This window comes from Cynocephalus volans, chromosome 11, assembly GCF_027409185.1.
Source record: "Cynocephalus volans isolate mCynVol1 chromosome 11, mCynVol1.pri, whole genome shotgun sequence".
Taxonomy (NCBI): Eukaryota; Metazoa; Chordata; class Mammalia; order Dermoptera; family Cynocephalidae; genus Cynocephalus; species Cynocephalus volans.
The window spans coordinates 39712529-39732582 of record NC_084470.1 but is presented as its reverse complement, the minus strand read 5'-3'; the positions used below and the strand labels follow the sequence as shown (position 1 = coordinate 39732582).

The 20054-nt window shown below is 32.6% G+C and overlaps 1 protein-coding gene across 2 annotated transcripts in view; it reads left to right on the top strand.

Moving 5' to 3' along the window:
- SLC4A7 (solute carrier family 4 member 7) overlaps positions 1 to 20054 on the top strand; it is a 101797-nt gene that overhangs the window by 19042 nt on the left and 62701 nt on the right. For both annotated transcript variants that reach the window (XM_063114294.1, XM_063114295.1), the window contains exon 2: positions 18047 to 18128. In XM_063114294.1, coding sequence (XP_062970364.1) covers positions 18047 to 18128 — 82 coding nt within the window. The remainder of the gene's footprint in view (positions 1 to 18046; positions 18129 to 20054) is intronic.

Sequence of the window (20054 nt, the reverse complement as noted above, 5' to 3'; positions counted from 1 at the left end):
GCTCTGTCTGACTGAGCTAAACAGCCAGCCCCTAAACTTGCTGCATTTAGAGGTACTTTGAGTTATCTCTGGGATCCAGGAAAAGCTGAACAAAAGCCTCAGAAAGAGGAAGAGTAAAAATGGCCTTGGAGAACAGCTGCCTCTCATCTTTATCTTTCTCAGGTCCACATGAAGTCACTCTTCTATCTACATCTGCTTCAATTTCCTCTAGTTTCTTGTTGCCAAGCTGATGCAGAATCTCTAGTCTGGATACTTCTAAGTGGGGTTAGGATTGTGACTTTTAATTTACCAAAATTGTGGTGGAATGCATATAGGGAGAAGTCGTACAGTTGGTCTGAATGAGTTCATGTAGAAGTGTTCTGAGTTTAACAGCAACTTTGAAATATGTGTTAGTCTTTTCTGTTGCTTATAACAAAATACATGGAACTGGGTGATTTATAAAGAAAATGAAATTTATTGCTTTCAGAGGCTAAGAAGTCCAAAGACCAAGGAACACATCTGGTGAAGGCTTTCTCTGGTGGTGACTTCAGTGATGACAGGGTATTGCATTGTGAAAATGGTGGAACAGAAAGAGCAGAGAGAGGGACTCTCCTCTTCTTTTAAAGCCCTCAGAACCACGCCCTTGACCACCATTTTTAATCCGTTCACTACTGCACAGTTCTACAATCCAATCACCTCTTCAAGGCTACACCTTTCAATTACCATAATAGGATTTCCCACTCTTAAAAGTCACAACTGAGGCCAAGTTTCTAATACATAAAACTTGGGGGACACAATTCAAATTCCAGTGAGTTTTGGGGGGGACATAATTCAATCCACTACAAAATGCAAAATATGAAGGTTTATGGGAATAAGTAAGACCTGAGGACTTGTTTTGTAATGTTTGGAAGGTGTGTATATATAAAAAGATTGCAACTTGCCTTCACCTAAAAGTGTTTTATTAAAACTGCAATAGGAATATTGTACAGAATAAAATTATCCATATGACATCATTGAGATTCCCATGCACTGAGAACCAGATAGCTTTCAGTAAAACTCTTATAATTCGAGTTCAAGATACATTGCTACCTATAGAGTTCAGTCTTTATAAAAGGATGAATGCTTTAGTTTGTTTGCCTCTGTGTGCATTCTTACTTACTTTTGAGGAAGAACCTGGTAGATTCTCCCCACCCCCCAGCATCTTAAAAGTACTGGAAATCAGTAGTAGCTCCTAAGCATTGGTTCTCAATGAGTGGATGGGTGTGTGGTGGGGGTAGGGGGGTTGGTTTTGCCCTTGAGGGGAAAAGACATTTTCGTATATCACAGTGGGGGATATACGTGCTACTGGCATCTAGTGAGTAAAGGCCAGATATGATTCTAAACATTTTACAGTGCATAGGAGAACCCTTTACAACAAAGAAATGTCCAGTCCAAAATGTTAGTAATGCCAGAGAAACCCTTTCTGAAGGATTAGAATCAAGGATCGTAGAGCAAAAAGATCAAAAGGTTCAAGACTTAAGTTTTTGGAGTTAGAGGAGTGAGACCCTTTGCTGGTTTTGAATATGTTAGAGGAAATGAGAGAAAATACAGTTTACTGAAAGCCTGAGTTTAAATATATCTGAGTTTACTATATTAAGCCATATTTTGACTTTGGTGATTATATATTTAAACCAGTTTCAATTATATTTAGACTTAGCAATCATGTTTAAATTTCTTTGATAACATTTTAGCTAACTTTAGCTCAACATGAGACCTACGTGTTTGTAATTAACATTCATGAATACTGTAACTAAATTATTATTTTCTTAATGCAAATATAAATTGAAGTACATCTTCTATGTCCATAACATTTAAGTGTGGAGTATTATTCCTCAGAAAGAGATGTACTTTGCCAAGTAAAGTTGTTAGTTTTGTTCATGATATGTTTATTTCTGGGAAGTTTTTGATAAAGAAGACACTCCTTTACCATACTTGTACTATGTTTTATTTGTAAACTAGATTCTTCGACTATTTAATTCTCATTACATTATAAATAAACCTCAAAATAGGTTAAAAACAAAATTCTTGAAATGCTATGGGCAATTGTAACAATGTCTGTAATTTTACTTAACTGTATAACACATTGATTATTCAGAATTACATGTAAAATGTCCATATGAAAAATATAGCTCTACTATATCCTGAGTTTGATATATAAATGAAATGTTTGTTTAATAATACTCTGCCTTTGTAGTATTTGTTTTTTTTGAATGAAATTAAATATCTGAGTTTCTTTTTTTCTCATGGGGTCGGCATGAGTTTGGGAACTCAAAATACAGAAGCAAAAGGGATTTTTTTTTTTTTTTTTTTTTTTTTAATGTTCAAGTTTCTTGAAGCAACTGCCAGGGAAATTGTTTCAAACTGACTTTCTTTGCCTGGAGTAGGCATTTAGCCATTTTCATCACCATAGTCACAGCTAAGAGAAAATCCGTTCCTGGTCATAGCCACTAGATGGTGATCTTTTACGTTGGTGAAGCCTGCATTCTAGTGGGGGTGAAAATTGAAATTGTTGCTCAAATTAAGCAATGTGAACTCAACGTGACATTTATCCATGTGAAAGGTGTGGACTAGCTGAGCACTTAACTAAAACATGTTTTAAAATGAGACAGGTTTTCATTTGTTTTCAGGGGTTTTTCCTTCCTCCTTTCTTGGCTATTTGCTTCAAATTTATCTGTGGAAATCAGATGAACATAAAATCTCCATATTGTGTTGTTGATGATGATTTATTATTGTGTTACCCTTTTTTGCTTCGTTTGGTAATTTCAATTTTATTAGCTGTTACTGAATTGCTAGTAGATTACAAGTAAATATAATTAAGTGAACACTTCTCTGATTCAATAATTTATGTTTTACTTATAATTCTTTAAATAAAGCATATGAGCAAATAAAATTATTTGTCGTTTAACTTAGGGGAAGGTATGTGGCCTATTGGAAGGACCATGGGCTTTGAAATCAGACAGCCTTGGGTTTGAACAATGAGCTATGTTACATTGAAGAGTTCTTGTGAGAATTAAAAATAATGTTTGTAAATGGCCTAATAAAATGTGCATTGTTTCTGGAGGCAGGGAATGATTCTAAATTCTAGCAAGCTCAAGCTGTGAAACCTTGAGAAAATTATTTAACTTTTCTGAGCCTCAGTTTTTTCTTTCATATATTTGGGAGAGTAATACCTGCTCCTAGAATTGTTTAGTGTACTAAATGGAAGAATATATAAAAAGCACATAGGAGGTTTTAACAAATGCTATCTGTTATTCTTCTCCTCTGATACCATAAAAGCTAGTAGTATAGGTTGAGTATTTTTTATCCAAAATACTTGAGACCAGAAAGAAGTGTTTCAGATTTCAGATTTTTTTTTCTGTTTTTGATTTTGGGATATTTGCATTATGCTGGTTAAGCATTCCTAATCCCAAATCCAAAATGCTCCAGTGAGCATTTCCTTTGAGCAGCGTGTTGGTGCTCAAAAAGGTTCTGATTTGGGGGCATTTTGGATTTCAGCTTTTCGGATTAGGGATGCTCAACCTGTAAAACCATAGTATATGTCTGTCTGTAGTAAGAAATAAAACTTTTTTGCTCTTTATTAAAGGAGATTGTTCTTCCCAATCTACTTTTTCTAAAGAGTTTAGGAAAATATAAAGTAAAAAATTTAAAGAATTTAAAACATATTCTCATAATTAAGAAAATTGTGCACCCTAACGTAACCCCCTCTCTTTCATGTCAAATAAGAGAAACATGAGTCCTCTGCTTTATCTCAGCTGAATCATCTGCACCTTTAGCATTATATCTCTGGATTGTCATCCTATACTGAAAAAAATGACTTCCTACCTGTAAAGGGAATTTATATACTGAAAAAAATGACTTCCTACCTGTAAAGAGAATTTAAATGTATACTATGTATGCTTTCTTAATCACTTTAATTCCTTTACAATTGTCAATCTAACTTAAGTTTCTTGATTTTTTTTTTCTTTTCACTGATTGAAATCACAAAATTAGAGTTGTAAGCTCTAATTTCTTGATTAAAAAATCAAATAGTAAAATAGTAAATAGTAAAAAATCAAATAGTATTTCTTGATTTAAAAAATCAGTTTATGTGATCGTATAATTTTATGACTGTAAAGCTGAAAACATGTTAGTATCTTTTCATCATGCCTACCAATTCATTTTTAGAAAATGGAAATATGTTGAGGAAAATTTGATCCATCTTCTGTAGGTAGCCAACCTTGTGAAATGCTTTTTCAAAAATGTTATTTGCTTTGTTAATCAAAGTTGTATCTAGTTAAAATAAGAATTGATCATACTTTTGAAGAATTGACTAAAATGTCATTGATATTTTAACTTTAATGACTTGTGGATTATCTTTGATATTAAATATTATATTAAAGTAATAGATCATTAACATCTTTAGAGAAACATGATCTTTGTGGAACATAGACCAGCTTATGTATCCTTCTATACTTTGTCTATGTTCATGTAAATATATATTTGCAAGTAAGTTTTATTCTTTGCAAAATATAAAAATGTGATTATATTAAACATGCAACTTTACAATGTGCTTTTTTCTTAATATATTACGACATCTATTGGATGGGACTTTGTAGTTCTACCTCACTTTTCATAATACTTTCATAATATTCCGTGGTAATCAGCCATTACTCTATTTGTTTTTAGGTTGTTTTCTGTTTTTGCCAGTTTGAACTTTATATTTTGGAGCTTTTATTTCTATGGAGTAGATGCCCCAAAGTGATATTGCTGCACGAAAGGGTATCATTTTCATCCCTTAAAATGAATTCCCGCTAGCTTACTTTTTAAGAAGTTTGAGCAGTTTGTATTCCCACTAGAAAGTGTGAGTATGCCTGTGTCTCCCTACCTTTACTAGCTTTAGATGTTAAATAATTTTTTTTTTTTTTTGCTAATCTGATGGGCCTTCATTTTCATTTGCTCAACCACTATTGAGAGTGTTCATTTGGTTATTGGCCATTTGTATTTTCTCTTAAGGGAATTACATGGTTCATATTATTTGTCTATTTTTCTATTTCGTTTTTCTCTTTTAAATCAAGTTCCTTGTATCTCAGAAATATTTAATATCATGTCTACCATAATGCATATGTTTCCTCACGTTCTACCTTGTCTCTTTGTTTGTGGTGCTCTTTGCTTTAAAGAAATGTTTAATTTTTTATATAGTAAAGAAATCTGTCAGTCTTTTAAAAATGGTTTTTAGGTTTCTCATCTTGCCCTAAGAATACATCTTACTCTGATAATATAAAATATTATACCTTTAGGGCCGAGCCCGGTGCGGCGCTGGGAGCGCGGCGACGCTCCCGCCGCGGGTTCGGATCCTATATAGGAATGGCCGGTGCACTCACTGGCTGAGTGTCGGTCACGAAAAAGACAAAAAAAAAATATTGTAACTTTAAAATATTACCATTCCAATTATCTTTAGTCGATCTATAATTTACTTTTACCCATGATTTGAGGTAGATAATTTTAATTTCATCAATTTGGAGAGTCAAACAAGCCCTTTTATATATTTAATCTGTTCTTTGACTCTGTTTTTTACTGTACATATATTTATTTAACTTTTTGTGTTAGTACCATAATATTTTGCTTACTATAGTTTTATAATACATTTGAGTATTTGTTAAGAGGTCCTTACTTTTTTTCCCCCCTCCCAGGATTTTATTGGGAATTGTAGTTTTCATAGAAACTTAACTTCAGTTAAAAAAACAAACATAACCCTTTGGGATTCTGATTCACTTTATAATTTTTATATTAATTTTGAAAGGTTTATTATTTTGTATATTTATAGTCTTCCTACCCAGGAGAATAGTCTGTCTTTCCATGTATTTAGTGTCCAATAACATTTTGTAGTTTTCTTTTAGATTAAATTTTTCCTTTGTAGTTTATCATTTGTCCCTATTTATAGGGTTCCCCACCTACTTTTATCTCTAGTTCTTTATTTTTTATTTATCTTGTAACTGACTGCCTTAAATGAATGTTCTTGTTTATACTAATTGGTGAATCCATCATATTCTAGGTACATAGTCTTGTCATATGCAAATAAAGATAATTTTGTTTTTTGTTCTATTTTATTACATTAGTTCCAGCATGTAAATTGATGAATTATCGTAGAGCTAGTGGGATCTTACAGCTCATGTAAAGAGTGAAATCTCTAGTATTTTGCACTTTAATATGTTTGCCGTTGGTATCTGGTCAATAATTTTATCATTTTTAGGGAGTTTTTTTTTTTTTTTTTATTGTATAAAGACATGTCGAAAGGGTCTACTGAGGGTCATGCAGTAGTAATAAAAGATATAAACCTAGACACATCCTGATGAAATTATAGAGCTAGGAGAAACACAAAGAAACAAAAATCAACTGGATATTAGGCTTTTTTTCAACAGCACTTAGGTTCTTAAAGACTGTGGCGCAGCACCTGAGAGAGGATATCCATCCAAAATGTACATCAAGTAAAATAAAATGATTTTTGAGCATGAAAAGATATTCTTTGTTATCCGTATATTCATCATGAATCAAATTTCTGAAGGCCTTTCTATATCACAATGAGAGAAGAAAAGTATTTGCTGAGCATCTCCCAGATAAATTAGGGCAAAAAAACCCTTCATAATAAAAATTTTTTTGTCAGGGGGTGTAGGGGTCGGTAGGCTGGCTGATAAGAGGATCCGAACCCTAGACCTTGGTGTTGTAACACTGTGCTCTTAATGGAGCTAACCGGCCAGCCTCTCTTCATAATAAATTAATAGAGGATTTAGTTGACTTCAATGTTTGGAAGAGTTTCCTTTGAGTGAGAAGGATTTATGGACATCAGTGGAAGTTATAATGGCAACTCTAGTCACCAAGAACAATTATAACACAAACAGTGTGGTGGTGATGTTCGTTTAGTGGATGTGGGAAAGGGAGGAACGCTTATTTGCAGGCACTTCTGTAAATCTTGAATTTTTCTACCGTTCACAGGTTATTTTGATAAAATGAAAAAACAAGTTATGTATAAAACTGTGAGTATGTAATGTATACTATCTTTTTCTTGTAAGGGTATATATACTTTTGTTCACATAAAAACATTACAGAAAAGGTTGAAAATGTGGGCAAGAGACCAAGGGAATAAATGAGACTTCTGCGTGTACCTTATTATATAATTTTAAATTTTGGCTTATGTAAATTGTTGCTATTAAATAATATTAACAAAAAAATTCTTTAATTGATCAAATGAAAGCCTATTGATTAAAATTTGAGTTGGTTAATTTTATTAAAGGAAGTAGTAAACTAAAACTTTATTTTTCTCTCTAATTTGCAAAACTTGATTTCTAAAATTTTATTTTTGAATACTGGTTTAGTAGTGCCCATGATAGCGTTACAATAAGAAACGTTGGAGAAGTGGATCTTTTGTATATTGATGAATAACATTTTGGTTTACAATTTGCAAAATTAAAAAGTTTGGATGTACTTAATTTCTTCTTTTCCATCTCAGGTTGCTTAGTCTTCCCTCCCTCCCTTCTTCCTACTTGAATCCCTGTACTGATGGTTTTTGTAGTCCAGTAGGGAACAGGGGAGATGCGTGCCTGACCAAGAGGTTAAGCTCTTAAGTATTAGTGGGGAGGGCCAAGATTTTCCGCAGGAAGAAAATTTCAAGAGGTCATGTAGAAATTGGTATTGAACCTGATTGTTTGCAGATGCTCTTCATTCTGGGGTTGATGTATTAAGACTTTTAAAAATCATTGAATCACATATACCTTACTCTTCTATTTGCTCCTTAAGATTTATGTTTATTTGCCAAGTATATATCATAGAAAGGGCAGAGATTTCATAAATATGATAAATTATTATGTGTTATTATGACTGTCGATGTTACTGGTGTTTCTAATTCTTGGAGAAGTTTAATAAACTTTAGAAACTTTAATTGTCTCACATGTCTGTCCCCTGGTACCTACAGTCTCACACAGAGTTGTGAAAGATTAAAACAAAGTAATTTTTCTGTTTGATATATTATTTCAGTTTTAAATTTCTTATTTTATTATTTAATACATATCATTGAGTTCTACAGATTAGCTGGTATTAAGACTGGTAGTTGTGGAGTATAGATATTTCTATATCATTTATTTGCTTTGTTTAAATATATAATTTGGTGGTAACGGGAAACAAGTTTGTGTATTCAAAGAGCATATTTTTAGTTTAATTTAGATTACGTTTTATATGAATTTTGTAAACATTTTTTATTTATTCATGTTCAGTTAGGATTTTGTTTTAATCAACTATATTTGGAAATATATATTTTTAAAATTTCATTAAACACAGTTGGAGTGGAGGAAAAGCATGGACTGAAAAAGACTGGGTTTGAATTTAAACCACTGCTTACTAGCTCTGGGACTTTTGGTAAGTTATTTGACCTCTCTGAGCTTTAGTCAGAGTTGAGAGGATTAAAATAAGTTGGAGATTAAATGAGCTCTGTATTATAATATATATGATGGTGTTTAGCATAGTTTTGGCACATAATAGATAATGTTTGTATTATTTTCTTGAAACCCAGAATAACAAAATAATACTTTAAAATTTTGGTTCTTTCTGTACATGTTAAAATATTCATTGAACAAACAACATAGAACAAAAAGAATATAATTCACCCACAACTCTTTAATTCTGTATTTTGAACCTGTACTCACTCTCTTACAGTAGTTCTCAGAATGCTAGCCCTTGAACCATAGGAGTCCCTGAGATTCATTCAGGGAGTCTTCAAGGTCAAAACTATTTCCATAGTAATGGAAAAACATTATTTACCATTTTTACTGTACTGAGGTTTATGCTGATGGTGCCAAAACAATAGTGGGTAAAACTGCTGGTGCCTTAGCTCAAAACAGGGCAGTGGTATGAACAGCACCAGTAGGCACTCTCAGTTTAAAAAACTCAACAAAACAAAATTTTCACTGAAGAATGTCCTTAATGAAGCAGTAAAAAGTAGCTATTCTATTCAATTTCCGGCTTTGAGTACCGATTGCTTTAATACTCTGAATGACAGAATAGGAAGCATTCATAAAAACACTTCTGCTACATACCCAAGTACAATGGTTGTCTGGAAAAAAAGCACTGACTGGTTTGATTGCTTGAATTGTGAACTCAACTAGCTGTTTTTTTTCATGGAATACCATTTTTACTTGAAACAACAAATGGCTATGGTTATTCAGACTCGGACATTTGATGGATATTTCCTCAAAAATAAGTGAGTGTGTCACTGCTAGAAAAGCAGCTACCAATGAGAATAATTCAGGTTTTCAGGCAAAAATTAGAGTTTTGGAAAACTTATGTCTGCCAGCCTGACCTTGACAGTTTTTTAATACTTGGACTTTACTTGAACTTAACTGATGAGATTGTTAGTGATATCAGCGAATGTGATTTTTTATTTTTAGTGTTGTATAATGCAGTGTGACATTTGGAAAAGCTCTGTTTCCCAGTTGAACACATATTTTCCAAAAATGTGAGTGATCCATTCAAAGTGTATGGTAGACAAATGGATTTCGAAATGACAGTGTACAAAACATTCATTAGAAATGGTTTCAGATTCCACGTTGCAAGTAACCTTTAAAAAATGACCACTTTTTGAATTTGGTGAAGTATCAAAGAGGAATATTCACAATTACCTGAAGAGAGTATTGAAACACTCCTTCCTTTTCCAGCAGAGAATCTGTGTGAACCTTGATTTTTAAATATACTGAAACCAAATAACAAGATTATATCAGATTGACTGTAGAAGTAGATATGAGAATCCAGTTGTCTTCTATTGTCAGGTCTTTGCAAAAGCTTAAAACAAATCCATTCTCACTGAATTTTGTTTTTGAAGATATTTTTCATTAAAATGTTATGTATTTTAACATGTAATGGTTTTATTATTATCTTAAATAATTCCAATAAATAAATAATTCTAAATAAATATTTTTCTCAGTTTAAACTCCAATATGGTATATTATAGACATAACTCATATAAACAAAGGCTCTTTAGGTCTACAGTAATTTTTAAGAATGTAAAAGTACTCTGAGTCCAAAAGTTAGAGAGGTGCTGCTCGTTTCCTTTTTCTCTTCTTGCTGTTGTCCATGTGAATACTTAATTGTTGGTTAAAATGATAATTATGAACCATACTATGATTTATTAATTCTCTTGTTAATATAGTTTCAAGTAAGTTGATATAAATTTAGTAATATTAAAAAGGCAAAGCTCTCTTGAGATGGAAACTTCTTTGGATCTTTCTTGAAATTAAGGGAAAGGGCTAAAGTTAACCATTGTTAAAAATGTGTTCTCTAATATACACTCACAATTATCCACATTTATCCTTAGAGTATACTTTCTGTACTAACATTGCAGAAAGGTTTCAGTTTAAAACGGATTGTTTCATTCCTCTTTTGGTATTTTTAGTTATAACTAAATTTGTATATTACTTTCCAAATCCGTTATGCTGGGGCCCTGTGTAAGTTGTAGTTATTAGCTTGGAAGATTAGGTAACTTAGAAGACGGTGATTGGCTGTACCATAAAAGTAACTTAGAAGAGTTCATCTCTGCAAAGCACAGTGACCTAAATCAGATATGTACTCACTGTCCCTGGAATCTTCAAGGGACTTACTGCATTACGTTATTAGAAACAAGACATTTCTATATTACTATGGAAAGATTTCGTCTGGAGAAGAAGTTATCTGTATGTATCTTGTTAAGATCTTGTATTTCATTTATACACCAGAATCTTTTCAAAGTCTAATAGTGAAGCTTGAAGAAATGTCAGGCTTATTAGCACTGGCTTAGAATAGTATCATCCTCTGTGTCCTTGGCTGTAGAAGTCATCTACTGAAGAGTAAATCCTTGTGTAAAGTTAGAAATATTTGTAGCATCTTTGTTCTTCTATAAAATCCATTTTTTGAATATTACTTGAATGAGGCTTTAAAAAATATTAGGAAAAAAATTAGCTAATAATATCTAGTTGGTTAAGGTATCAGGAAAAAATCACTTTATTGTAATGGTTAAGTATGTTTTGAAGCTAAACTAAAGTGTTTGATAACTGAAATTACTCTGCATGTTAATATTCTATGGGTGGGGTTACGCTGTAGCTGTTATTTCTTATATAATAGAAAAAGTTAATTTGTGATAGAGATCTCTATGGCCGTTTTGATAATAGGTTTGGTAAACCTCAATGTGTCAGAAAGTACATTAGGTTAGGTTTATGGTATACAATAAAGTTATCTTTCAACAGTCTTTCCTCCTTAATTATATGCCTTTGGCATGTTAAGTTTTATTTTTGATTATTTGGCCAAGAAAAATATGAATTGTGGATTTTACTTTTCAGGCAAGATAAAATGACTGAGAGGAATTAGTATAATGTGTTATGTAGTTATAAAGTCGTTTCTAAGAAAATTAGATTTGATTTTGCTGGGATTCCCATTTGTGAAGAATTTTTATTTTATTCTGTGTTGATGAGCTTTTGTTGATAAACTGATCTATTGAATTTCAAAATATCGAGTACCTATTTGTGTTTGAGCTTCAATTGTGTTCATAAGAAGACTTTAAGTGGATCCAATATAAATTTTTAGCAGTGTTTTGTCCTTTGAAACATACTGAACATTCAACAAGCATTTATTAAAGAATTCACCAGAGGCCAGGTACACTATCTGATGCTGGAAATACAGTGCTGAGCAAAACAGACATGATTACTCCCTTCTTGCAACTTATTGTTCAGCCTGGGAGACAGTGAGGCAAGTAGTTACTGAAATATGTAATTACGAGTTAATAAATACTGTAAAGAAAAAGTACTGTTATGTTCTCAGCGTGTATTACAGTGACCTTGCTCTACAGTCTAGTGGATAAAGAACTGGAAAAGTAAGGTCCATTCCATATCTATGAGTTTGTGAGGTCTCATTCTTTAGGAATGGAAAAGATAATTCATTTACCTTTGGATTTCTTATCATGGGAACTTTAGCTGTAAATTAACTGATAAACTGGACATTTGATTGTGTTACAGTTTTTCATTCACTGACCTATCCCCAGTATATGGAATAATGCTTGGCACATAGTATGCACTTGGTAAATTTTGTTGAATGAATCGATGAGTTCCTTAATATACCTGGTCCTTATGGAAATGAGACTTCTTTCCTGGTCTGGGGGATTCCTGGGGATCAGGTATTATCCAGAGGAATAATAGATAACTGGCCATAATACTGAGGGATTTCCTCACTCTCTCCTTTGGGTTTCAGTCGAAAAATGCAGTGGGAGCTTAAAAATACCCAGCTAATGATAAGATAATGATACCCATGCTGACTGAAGGTGAGGGATCTTGGAAAACATCCACTGGACCTGCTTTTGCTGAAAAACACTCACTGGATCTTTGTGTGTCTGCCCTCCCGGCTTCCTGTGCAAATGCAGCATGCCTGTATTTTTCTATACGTTTTAATTATCAATAAAGTTAGGAGATAGTTATAAAAACAACCAGTTTTAGAAATAGGTTTTTAAATTTTCAATTCTGTTAATAAATTTATACATACTTGATAACATTAAGGGATTTCCTGTGTGTTTTGTGGTGTGAGTGTACTGAATTAGAACTTGGAATGAGTGCATCTTGTCATAGAAATAATATAATAAATATTTGTGATTTATAATTTCAGGTAGAAGCCCGATGAGGCTTTTGTTTGTCTGTGACTCTTGTGCCTTGTAATGAAGCATTTGACAATAACATATCGCTAACCCGAATCCTTTTTATTATTGGAGGTGATTACTTGCCAATTTTTATGCTTCACACCTCTTTGAGTTCTCTTGCTCTTATTTTCTTTTGTTTCGTCACTCCTCCCCTCCTCCCAAATGTTTTCTTCAAATTCAAATTGTCTTTAGTTCCAATCATGGCATTTGAAATAAAAATTTCTGAAATTTTTTGTTCCAGTGTCTGAATTTATCCAGTTTTCTATCTCTGTCTGGAGACAAAATGGTTTTCTCAAGGCTTTTGATTTTTTTTTTTCCCCCCCTGTGGGAATCACATAGTTGCCTGAGTTTAAAATTTGCCATGTAACTTTTCTTTATATCTTCAGTATGTCTCTCTTGGTCATTTTATAGTAATGAATTGATCAAAAAATGCCTAGTGAGTTCTTCAGAAACTATGCATATCATTCTTTGGCTTTTTATATAATAAAGTAGTAATTATTGATGAATTTCCACCTTGACGTGATTAGAAAATACTGTTAGCGTTACTCTTAAGATTTTTGCTCATAAATTGAAAGTTTTCTAATATTTAGGTTCAACTGTTGCTGGTGGGTGAAGATAAGGTTGGGTATTTTGAATGAAACTTGTATTTTTTGAGGGCAACATTGTTATTTAAATGTACTTTGATAGATTGCAGTGTGCATCTTGGGGAAAATATTCTGGCATACAAATAACTTTTAGAACACTTGTAGATCTGAGATTGCTTATATTACAATGAAAGTTAATAGTAACTTACAGTGCTTTCTTGTGAACTAGAATAAACATTTCATTTTCTGACAGATTAAAACAATGTAAATGAAGTGAGTGTTCCCAAAAAAGGCTACTAAAATGATTTAGGGGCATGAAACAGCTTCTATTGAAGAGCGATTTAAAGATGTGAGACTTGTCTTTAACATAATCCGAGTACATGGTGTTCAAAGTTCAGTGTGCACCAGAATCTCATAGAGAAGTTATTGAAAATACAGATGCTTGGGGTCCACCTTAGTCTGCTGAACCAGCATCTCTGGCCGATGGTAAAGGAAGCTGAATTTTAAGCTTTCTTAGTGTGTCTGAATTTATATCCTAAAATCTAAAAATCTCAATGCATTTTTGAATCCATATGAAAATTGGTTATAGCATCTTGGCATTTCATCACTAGATACTTAGGTATGCATTTCCTAAGAATAATTCTCTTATAAAACCATAATGTCATGTTAAGATACACTTAAAAAATCTTATTCTCCACATCATTTTTAAGTGAGAAAGTAATAGTTACTTTAGTAATCGTAAGACTTTCCTAATTAACCTACTTTAAAATCTGTATGATAGATGAGAGAGTATTTTGATAGAAAAATCGAGTAGTGTATTTTCCTTTTTCAGGTTCAGTAAAAGCGTTGGCATCTTCTGTGGGTTATGCACTTGTATTTGGCACTTTCACGTAGTATCCCCTTAAGGTGGATATCATACTCTGTAAGTCTATCTTTATATTTGCATTGTTAAAATAAAATGAAAGCAATATAATAAATAATGAATAGTTTACCTCTATTGCCAGAGATAAACAGTTTTACTATTTTCTTCCTTCCTGCATTTCATTATGTAAATTCCAACATTTCTATTGTGGGGACCTTTTTACACAAAAGGTAGCATACTATATATGTGCTTCCCTTTGTTGTATTTCATTTGATAATAGGTCTTAGATTATTTTTCATGCCAGTAGAGAGTGTTCTCATTTTTTTCCCCCGGTAGCTTGTATTCCATTGGGTCATGTGCCATTGTTTATTTCATCATTCCTCTATTAAGAAACTCTTGGATTGTTTTCAGTCTTTTCCTATTATAATCAGTGCTACAGTAAATAACCTTGTACCTTTGTCATTTCCTATACAGAGAATTAAAATTTTTTAATTTTATATGGATAATTCTTAAATTGGTTTTCTCCTGTGTTTTAGTACAATGGTGGTATGAATAGTTACCTTGTTTTATGAATAAAAATTTGAAACCAAGGCTAAATAATTTTTTTAAGATTAGAGTGAGTCAGTGCTATATTGACTTAATTTGAATGCCTTTTATTCTTCTGTGTATTTGAGTTTTCCTAGTGCCATGGCTCTGTTTCTTTTTAGGTAGGCTTTATAAGCAACGGCCTGTGTGACTCATCTGAGGTGAAGAATGAAAATATTTTGATAGCAAGGGTTGCTCTTTGCTGTTATTTTTAGTTTTCTACTATATTCTTAGAGATAAAAAATGAGAAAGAATAGTCATTTCTAGATGCAAATTTAAAAATAACTGACATATTAGCAGATTGACATTTGATTTTTTTTTTAAGTTACCAAAGGTAAAACATGCTAGTAACCCGAAATTAAACACTATGATTGTCTGTCTCTGTGCTCTTCCCCACTGCTTTTCATCAGAGTGAGACAATGTTAGCAGTTTGATGTTTTGCCTTACAAATTACTTAATATGTACATACTTTTTTTCTTGCTATATACTTTTAAAAAGAATACAAAATTGTACTCTCCATGGTGTGATAACTTACTCCGTATTAAGAAATATGGCTTAAAGCATTATCCTAAAATAATAGGATTTAAAACAGTATTTTTGCTTCAGAAATGCATTGCCCTCTTGAAACACCAAATGGCTTTGTTCTAAGAAATTTTCAGTAGATAGCCGTAGGAACCCTACATACTCTTGGATTACTTATACATCAAGATGGCCAATTCATGTGACCTACTTAAAGTTTGTGTTTATATCAGACTCTGCCTTTCTTATTCATGTTTCACAGTTGTTGAAAAGCTAGGCAATGTTTTTAAGGGAAAGGAGAAAGCAGATGTTTATATCCCCCCCCTTTTTTTTTTACAGTGGTAGTGCTGTACATTTTTTAGACTTTAAAAGTTTTAATTCTAGTTTGTTATGTAAGTTACACACAAAAACATTCTCATTGAAAACAATAACAGTAAAACTTCAGTCAAACCCTGTTCCCTTTCCAGAAGTGAGCAGTTAACAATTTGGTGCAGATCCTATCAGGCCTTCTCCTTTGCTTTTTACTTGACATGAATAAATAAATACATATGGAAACACATGTACATATGAAAATAAAATTTGGTTTAGTTCTGTGAGTGTTTTTCACATAAACATGGTTATTTTATTTTATTTCTTTACAATGTAGTTTTTCACGAAACTATCCTTGAGATCCTTCCTTATCAGTGCATTTAGATCTACTTCCATTTTGGGTTGTTTTTTCAAACTATTCCTTAGTATGAGATTTCCTTCTTACCATTGACACACATTTTTGTTTCATTTTTCTCATTATTAGAAACAGTGCCTCAATGGAAGTGAAAGTTCAGAGAAGTTGAATGACTTGCCCAAGGTTTCAGATAGTGTCTGGTGAGATCAGGCTGGGTAGACTGTGAAAGGATGTGCTGACATACTTTTCTTACATGCCACTTTTTGCACATGTGGCAATATTTCTCTAAACGTTTAGAGGTCAAAGGGTATGTATATTTTATATACAATAAATATAGTAATAAAATAAATGCAACAAAAATATAAATATAAAGCAAATATAAATATTGTGAGATTGACTAACAAGCTATTTTTGAGTGTTAGCTGATTAGTGTTAGTACATCTAAACATGTAAGTATAGCTGCATAGAAATGGAAGTATATTTTTTGTTTGAAGGTGAGAGTTTTGTTTGAAGGTGTATTGTTTTGCTTTGTATCTTGGCAGTCATGCAGGTTAAATGGAAGTTTGGAATGGGAGCAGTTAATCCCTTTTAGAATAGTTTGTTACCTCTCAGGATATAACTTCTGTGTCTTTTATGTATACTAAAGCTTGTCTTTTGTACCTGTGCATGCTCAGGGACTAAATGACATGAAATCACTGGAGGATAGCTGAAGGTTTTAGAATATGACTTTGTTAATGGATGGTAATTACTAATTATGCATTCTTGTACTTTTTTGGAGTTTTGTTGTTTCCTACTTTGGCCTTTCCTTATTACTTAAGGAAGTGTGAATGCTGTGAGGCAGTTTGATTAGCCATACATACCATTGTCTATCTTCTATTTTAGTCCTTTGTATGAAATCATCTCATGGTCTATGTAGCCTGAGTCCCATTCCTTTAATATGGAGCTTTAGCAAGTCATTTAACTTCTCTGAGTTTCCTGTGTTAAATTGAACATCAGTTATTCAGAGTCATATACAATACCTCTTGATATTCAAATCTGATTCTATAGTTTGGATATCAAAAGATCTGCATTTTCTTAACATCCTGTGTCAGGTTCTGAGTTTTGGGTAGCAAATGGAGTTGGGATAGCAAAAAAATTATTTGAAAATTTAATCAAATGAATCCCGTTCCTGAGTTTAGATAGTGAGAATTTGAACAAGGAACAATTAATTGTATATGAATTTGGATAGCAAGGAACAATTAATTGTATATGAATTTACTTTGCATACACTCAAAAAAAAAAGCTCCTGTTCAGAGCAGCTGCTGCTGGTCCGGCTAGAACCCAGGACCAGATTGAAGACTTTGAGGGAAGGGTTGTTTGTCTGTCTCTATCTGTGGCACTGAGTTTTAGGCGTAATAAGTTCATAATAAGTATTTAATGATGATGATTATGTTCCTTTGAAAGTTGTTACAAGAAGAGAAGTTCAAGCTAAAATTTTATTGTTTTAAAAATAGTCTATGCTATGTTTTACAATAGATATGTTTAGTCTTTTTGTTGATCTGAGGAAGGGAAAAAAATTAGGAAGGTTGATTTTCACAACTGAAGAGAAAATTTCCTTAGAGGTTAAATTTGGCATGGTTTTTCCTTTGTGGGGAAATAAAAAGTTCTTACAGCTTTGTTGTCTCTTGGTTAACATGTGAGTGAAAGTGATACTGTTATCTTGAATGTACTTATTTTTGACAATTTTATGTTTAACCATAATCCAATTCAATATAGCTAAGTGTTTCCCTTTAATAGGAGGACGTAAGAGCAAAAAATCTGGAAAGAAAGTTGATATCTAAGGGTTCCCCTCATACCAAATGTTCTTTGATCTCTGATCCTGGAAGGTCTTTCTATTGAGGATTGAAGACCATTTAAAAATCTTTGTCTCCTCAATTCTTAATATGGGATTTTTGAATGGTCTCTGTGGAATAATAATTTTAAGAAGCCTCTAAACAAACGTTTTAAAGAATGCAGTTAGCTATAATAAGAATTCAGCTCTTTGAAAGGAGGCACTTGTTTTTTTGTTTTTTTTTTAAGCCATTTTAAATAATGCACAATAGTAACCGGTCCTCAGTATATAGTGATTTCATGAGTAAGTGAGAATAATTTGTTTTTAGGGTCCTGATGAAGAAGCTGTTGTGGATCTTGGCAAAACCAGCTCAACTGTGAACACGAAGTTTGAAAAAGAAGAACTAGAAAGTAAGTTTGTTTAAAATAACTTATTATGCTTAACATGATAAAAATTACTAATTAATGTTTGTTAGTGACCTTTATGTCTTACCTGCTATTAAAACATCTTTTTTTTTTTTTTTTTTGTGAAATAAAGCATACATTTAGAAGAGTGCTCAGCACTTTTCTGAATATAGTTTGAGGAATGTAACCACCACCCATATCTAGAAATAGAACATTCCCTGGTTATTTACTCTTCATTCAAAGCATTGGTGTAAGATAGATTTCAGAATGCTTTTCAGACTTCACTGGTGATTGCCATTACTTTACTTGGAAAACTGAAAGACCACATTTACAAAATCAGTTAATTCTTTTATTTTTAAAAAATTTCTAGCAGGCTGGATAATTTGTATTATGAGCACTCAACGGTACCAGACTAATAAGCCAGGGTTATCATTAGTTGTCATCTAAATGCTCATTTTATAGATCTCTTACATCAGCCTTTTAAAATGCTACAATAACCTCAGCATAGAATTGTGGAGCACACGAGTTATTTGCCCATCTATCTTCCCTAAGCGAGAGGAAGTCCTACCAGATGGTTGCTTTTTTTTTCTTTTTCTTTCAAAATTATTATTATTATTATTATTTTTTTGTGGCTGGCTGGTATGGAGATCTGAACCCTTTACCTTGGAGTTATAACACCATGCTCCAACCAATTGAGCTAACTGGCCAGCTCTGAAATAATTTTAGATTTACAGAATAGCTGCAAAGACAATACAGAGTGTTCCTGTGTATATTTCACCCATGTTCTTCAGTGTTAACATTTGCATAGCCATCATACATTTGTGAAAATGAAATTAACATTAATTAATTCCTAATTTAATTGATTAATTACTAGTTTATTATTAATTAAACCATAGATTTTATTCAGAATTCACCAGTTTTCCCACTAGTGGCCTTTTTCTGTTCTAGGACCCAGTTGATCCATCTCAGATCTGACAGTACACTTAGTTGTTATGTCTCCTTAGTCTCCTCTAATGTAGAACAGTTTCTCATGCTTTCCCTGTCTTTCATGACTTTGACACTTTTGGAGAGTAGTGGTTAGATATTTCATACAGTATTCCTCAATGTGGGTTTGTCTGATGTTATCACATGAATAGATGGAGATTATGGATGTTTGGGAAGAATACCACAGAATTTATGGGCCCTTCTTGGTGAATTGTATCTGTGTACATATGGTCTTAACATGACTTATTATTGATGGTGTTAACCTTAAATGCTTGGTTAAGGTAGTGTTCATGGCAAATGTTTTGATAGACTTTTTGGGGGTCTTTTTAGGAACTACATCCTTAAATTAATATCTTCTGTGATAGGCGGTAATATATTGGGCTATTCTGTTTCTTTTAAGAAGGAGATGGAAAGGGACCCAAGTAAGAGTTCTCCTTATTTGCATTCTTAGTTTTTTTTTTTTTTTTTTTTTAAACCTGACTTTTAAAATTGACCTAAAAACTGTAGGCTTACTAGGGCTTCTAGAAAGAACCTCAGTCATCTAGAAGCTTGTGGTTACATTCTGTGAATTACAGGAGCTAGGGAAATTAAAAATTTTAGCAGTAATTTTACTTATTCAAATACACAGTGGTACATTTAATTCATTACTAATCATTTAGTGTTAACCCTCAAATATATGTGATCTACAACATGTAGGGAGAGGCGCTTGACCATGCTCCTTGGCTTTCTTTGTTTACCCCAGACCCTTAGCTCTGCATACTTCGTATACGTCTAAATTTCAGTATTAAGTCTGAGGGAGAGATTAAGTTTATCTTAGGCAGTTTGGGTGACTAGGGCTTTGATTGAATAAAGTAAAGGTGAAAGGAAAAGGGAAAAAAACCCCAAAGGATACAAAAGGCAATAATAAAAGCAGAAAAAACAAGGCTTATCTTCCTAATCTTTGGATTC